Consider the following 5,710-nt stretch of genomic DNA (forward strand, 5'->3'; position numbering starts at 1 on the left):
TTCGTAGCAAGATCAGGGATACGGTGTGGGGAGGGTTGTGGGGAGGGTTGCAGGGAGGGGGGGGGGTTAAGAGTTAGAGGGGTGTGGAAGGAGAGTAATACGTTCGGCATATTATCAGTACATACACATTTACAGAACGAAGTGTGAGCGCGTACTGCTCCTTACATCCGAGGGTGTGGTGGGTGTGGTGCACGGGATGTCATCACGATGCAATCGGTTTGAAAGTTCTTCAGCAATGTCTCCCTCACTACTCCTCCGAATAAAAACAATCTTCACTTTTATCGCTGCAACATCGGTCGATGCTTTGGAAAATCTCTCTTCAAATGATCCAAGCAAGAACAGGCTCACAATGGCGCAATAATTAAATAATATATACATTACGCTGTTCATTCGTTCAACGGAAACAGCATCTCCAACGATCCTTTTGGCAGTCGATCGGTGTTGTACATGACCATTTCCGTGACAATAATTTACGCATCAATCAAACTTGGTCTCCGCGGTTTAATAATTCATCGGACGCGCCGAGCGGAAGAGTCGCAAATCCCGGAGGGTCCACCCGTCTTCGGGAAGCAGATGCGTTGCGTGATCGGAGCGAGTCCAAACACCCAATGTGCATCCGCGTGCTTACAGCTTATTTGTTTCTCCCTCCCATGCATACTTGCACAAGCTTCAATGTGTGAGCGAATGCAGTTCACACTTTCCAAAGATGATTGTCAGTGTTATTCTCTCCCATGCAGACCCCTGGCCGATGATCGTGGTGGCAGATCAGACTATGGGGTTCATGCAGCACAGACCTTCCACAAGGATTCAGTGGTCGCTGACGGAGGTCGCACATCAACCGAGAGTTTCCGAGATGCCGAAGCCCTTTACGGCCTCATGCACAACGCTTTGGACAGGTTTGGCCGCTTAAAACTCCCCGCACGAGCGCTCGTGCACGCTTTGCTCGTGTTGAGCAGATTTTCTTCATGATGCTTCAGTGGTGAACCCGGTAATAAGTGCAAAAAGTAAAATTATCTCGGTTTGCAAAGTTATTTCGCGTTCATATTAACAGCATGGCATCATCGCCCCGTCTTTCTGCATTATCCTGGTAATGCAAAAATAACTTAGAAACCAAGGATGCAGAAACTAACTCCGTGTATGCAGAATGATGGTACACAAACGAAATAACGAGTGTCAAGCTTCCACCAATACCGGATAGAGTGTAATTGAGGAAAAGAAAAATTCAAGCGCTCGGTGTGATTCTTCATGTTCATAACATGAGGCTCCCATGAGGTGGTGAAAACAAGCCGTGCGCAAAGCTCGCAAACAGTATACACTGAGGGAATTGTATAATAGGAGAACGTATACACAGACTCACATACTAGGAAAAGATATAACGCACTATCATCAAAAACAACCATCCAAAGATAAGGGATACACAGAGGGAATTGTACATGGCTACAAGGAAAAGGTATACATTGAGGGACTCATATAGAACAACTTGGTAAAGGAATGCACATAGACTATCAGGAAATGGTACAAACAGAGACTCATCCCAGAATGAGAACAGCATTCAGAAGAGTGCATACCTCTGCCAGGTTGAACAGTTTATGTTTTGTATCCCACTGATGGGCCGGGTCTGCATCTGAACCTTAACCCAATCGAATCAGCATGTTATTGTCACCTTCTCAATTCATCCACCCACTTTCGTTCAAATCCGTCAACATTTTGAGATTTCACGCCATATATTGTTTTTGACCCAATCTCTCAATGGTGAAGAATCACTTTCAAAAAAAATTATCGTACCTGGATCCGAATAATCAGCAAAATCTAATAAATTCTTCCTTGTCACACAACCAACTTCTCCACCAAGTTTCATCCGAATCCATCCATAACTTATTGAGACATCCTGCAGGCAGACACACAGACACGGGTGAAAACATACACAGAGGAACTCATATACCAGGAAAGGGTAAACACAAAGGGACTCTTATACCAGGAAACGGAATACACAGAGGAACGCGGATACAAGGCATAGATATACAGAGAGGAACTCGCATCCTAGGAAACGGTATACAGAGAGGAACTCATATATGAGGAAACGGTGTACAGAAAGGAACTCATATATGAGGAAACGGTATACAGAGAGGAACTCAGATACCAGGAAAAGATATACACAGAGGGACTCATACACTAAGAATGAATATTATGAGAAGGTATTTGCTTGCAAATTGGATATGCAGGCCGAGTAACATAATGAAAAATAAATAAAACCTTGGTACGTCTTGTGTTATTGGGAGTATGTCGTTCTGAGAATATTTTGAACATCTCTCGTTTTGCTTTCATGAACAGCTTGATGGTGTGTAAGGAAGTTACACAAACTAGGTGTTGTATGGAAAAAAATCTGCACAGTTAAAAATAACAACCTTACACAGCAATAGTGCCACTAAATAAAAATATTATATTTACTTGGAGATTAATCTACAAAAACCCTGCAGGGGAAACTTAGTATCGTTTCGATCTTTACAGAATAGCGATACAGAACAAACCTCACAAAAAATTTTTTTATAATAATAATAATTAAATGTTTAGCAAATCATAGTGGGTCTGTCATTGAAGAGTTCCTTTCCTGATCTATATTACAATTTAAGAAGAAAAGAAAAAAAATCAAGTCCCAATCAACAAATTCTGAAACGCGTGAGAATGACATCTTTCCGCCGAATTGTTTCAAGAGGAAAATAAAATATAAAATAAAACGCTAGTGGATTATGGAGCTTCCCCCCCCCCCACCAGTCCGATTTGCAATATGAAGCCCCCAAGGGTGTGGAGATAACACGATTTTGTTCGAGAGCTAATTGGCAAAGTGTTTAATAGGTTCCAATGCTCGACAATTTATAACCACTCTCATCACACCATCCTCGTGTACCCATTCATATGTCCAATTGTGAATGTCTATATTCTACCAAACCACATATTATTTTCATTAATTAATTTATTATTATTTTATTTACCTGTCTACTATATTGCTTATTAGCTGTCTGTGTTGCAAAGTCCCCGTCTCACTCTTCTCTCTCCCCACCCCCATTTAGCCCATATACATCTAATTGCCCCTCCATTGCCCCCCCCCCCCCACTTTCCGCCATTGCCTTTCAGGTCTCCAGAGGAACAGAAAAATGACGAGCCGACGAAGCGGCACTCAGATGGTCTCTTTACCGACCTTTACAGCCGTTACCGCAAGAAGATGGCCGTCAGAAAGTACCTATCCACTGTGCTAGGGAAACGAAAGTATTTTAAACACCGTGCGCGTCCCTATAGCTACCGTAAAAGCTGGTGGTCTTGGTAGGCCCACTGTTTTTGCTTCATGGTACACGCATCCCGTGAGCGAAGCTAGCTTTCTGCTCTTTCTGTCTCCTCGCTAAGCTTTCACTTCTTCACCATCCTCGCTTTTGTACATTCAGCAATGGTCGAACTCAGCTTGTTCCAATCAGCCTGTACATATTGTATGTATAAAAAGCAAAAACAGAAGCAAATACCATATATGGCAACCTACAACCGGCCTGTTCATGTGATGTAAATTAATTTCCTGAACAAAATAATTTTTTTCTTTTCTTAAATTACGGTCTGAAATAACAAACGGATTCCTGATATTCCTGATGCAATGTTTCGTTTTAAGCTATTTTACCACATACGGCAGTGGGTGATAAAGTTGTGGCAATTATATCCCTTTGCTTCATCGTTTTGATTCCCCGATTCCCCATGAGTTGTGTTCCCACCTGTGCCATCCCTCCATGCTCACTCAAAATGCCATACTTAATCAAATGACAGAAAATCCACCTGGTTTTACGGATTTGATATTTTTTTATCAATAATGGCTCATTCCATAATTTGTTTATGCATTCCCAAAACGAATGAGAGATTAAGATAAAATTTGGGATCCGATTTGATAAACCTATGTGACCTCGCATGCCCGATACTGGAATCTTTTGCAGCTCAGCACTTTCCCTAAAGGTCTATGATCAAGCTTGATGTAGATGAACTGGAGTGAGTGTAGTTTTCAGCCGCACAACAACTACCTCCTAATGTTGCAGTGATAGTGGAAGACCACAGACGAGCTACGCTGAAAAGTCAGAGGCAGACACAGAAGATGAAGTTGAACCAAGATACAAGTTTACAGTTTATTTTTTACATAATCGTGACTCTTCTTAACTCACCTTTAAAGTACCTGAGAATCTTCACCTCAACACTTCAATCGTAAAGGCGTTCAACCCCACCTCATTCTGGTGCTCAGGTAAACAAACATCCAATCAGGTAAACAAGAGAGTGAGCACCTCTTCATTCACCACCTTATGACCACGTGTCCATCAAACAATTTTTGTCTCCCTCCCTCCACCCCAACCTTCTTGTTTGGGCAACTAAATATCCTGTTGTGTGTCTATGACAATGCACTCTCGTGCTGTCCATATGTTGCTTTCTCTAATCCCTTCGTGTCCTTTCCCCACTCCCTACATTTTCTCCTTCCTGTCTCCTCTATAAACCCTAATCCCTCCACCCCACCACCACCTACCAGCTCTCGCCATGACTCCCCTAACCCACTCCTCTTTTAACCTACTACCCCCTTCTCCATTCCAAAAACAGCTCCGTTGTCATCTGAGCAAGTGAGCTTTTAGTCGGCAACAGCTGCTCCCTACCGACTTTGGCTAGCCTTGAGCTCCTTCCATTGTACCTGCTATGCTGCTGTTGCTATGACCGCTGCTGTTTTTGCTGCTTATGCTACACGGTTGCTGCTTTTTGCTGCTGTGGCTGCTACTGCGTTTTGCTCTTTTTTCCCAGTTGAGGTCACCCTCGATCTCTGCCTTTGTGCAAAACAGAGACACCGGGAAAGCTTCGCCTCCAGAGGAGAGTGCCGAAAGAGCAAGTGAATGGTTGTAGCTGAAGCTGAGTGTCTGCGTGTGGCTACAACATTGAGTTTTAGTTTGTTTTGGTTTCCCCAAGCTTATGTCCAGCACACACAATGTTTACATACGTAAAATGCGCGACAAGCATGTTTAGGGTCCAGTTTACTGCGGATGTATAGTTTGTGGGTGACTAATAAATCATTTTTAACATGCATCTTGAGTTTCTGAGTCTATTATCCTCAAACAGTATGTGATATATATGTGTGTGTGTGTGTGTGTGTGTATATATGTGTATATATATATATATATGTGTATATATATATATATATATATATATATATATATATATATATATATATATATATATATATATATTCTCCCCTCTGTCATTCTTTTATACTATTCATTAAACCATAGACATTGCACATTCAAGACGTCAAAAGAATAATATATTCAGAAGGTTAAGGCTGCGATAAGCACTTGTATTAGGAAGTTGAAGCTTTGAGGGTGGTTTAGACTTGACCTAAACTGTAGAATACAAAAAAGTCGGTGTACGACCCAGCCAAGCAATCATAACCCTCCTGTGCAGCAAACTGTCTGTAAATATCAAAAGAGTTGACATTTTCATCGAGCAGAAATATCAAAAATATTTGTTGTTCCGCCATCTTGGATATCTCATTCACAGCCATCTCAACTTTAAGCAGGGCTGTTGCAGGAAAGCCTAGAGGTGTGCGCACTCGCATCTGAGCTGTCGAGCCTGGGTTAGAATCTCGACTCAGCTGTAAACTGCCATCCTGGTATTTTGCATGCTGAATGATTCATCAATGTGTGTGCAC

General features: G+C 42.1%; 1 protein-coding gene across 1 annotated transcript in view; it reads left to right on the top strand.

Annotated features, from left to right (window-relative positions):
• The window catches only part of LOC147027144 (uncharacterized), a 16,162-nt gene extending 11,074 nt beyond the window's left edge, over window positions 1-5,088 (top strand). Inside the window, exons 3-4 of the mRNA XM_085883320.1 lie at window positions 738-896; window positions 3,133-5,088. Of these exons, the coding sequence (XP_085739446.1) occupies window positions 738-896; window positions 3,133-3,322 (349 nt within the window). The 3' untranslated portion in view covers window positions 3,323-5,088. The remainder of the gene's footprint in view (window positions 1-737; window positions 897-3,132) is intronic.
• The last annotated feature ends 622 nt before the right edge of the window (window positions 5,089-5,710 follow it).

The sequence above is a fragment of the Eptatretus burgeri genome, chromosome 5 (genome assembly GCF_056783735.1).
Source record: "Eptatretus burgeri isolate ZD-2024b chromosome 5, Ebu_testis_v1, whole genome shotgun sequence".
Lineage (NCBI taxonomy): Eukaryota > Metazoa > Chordata > Myxini > Myxiniformes > Myxinidae > Eptatretus > Eptatretus burgeri.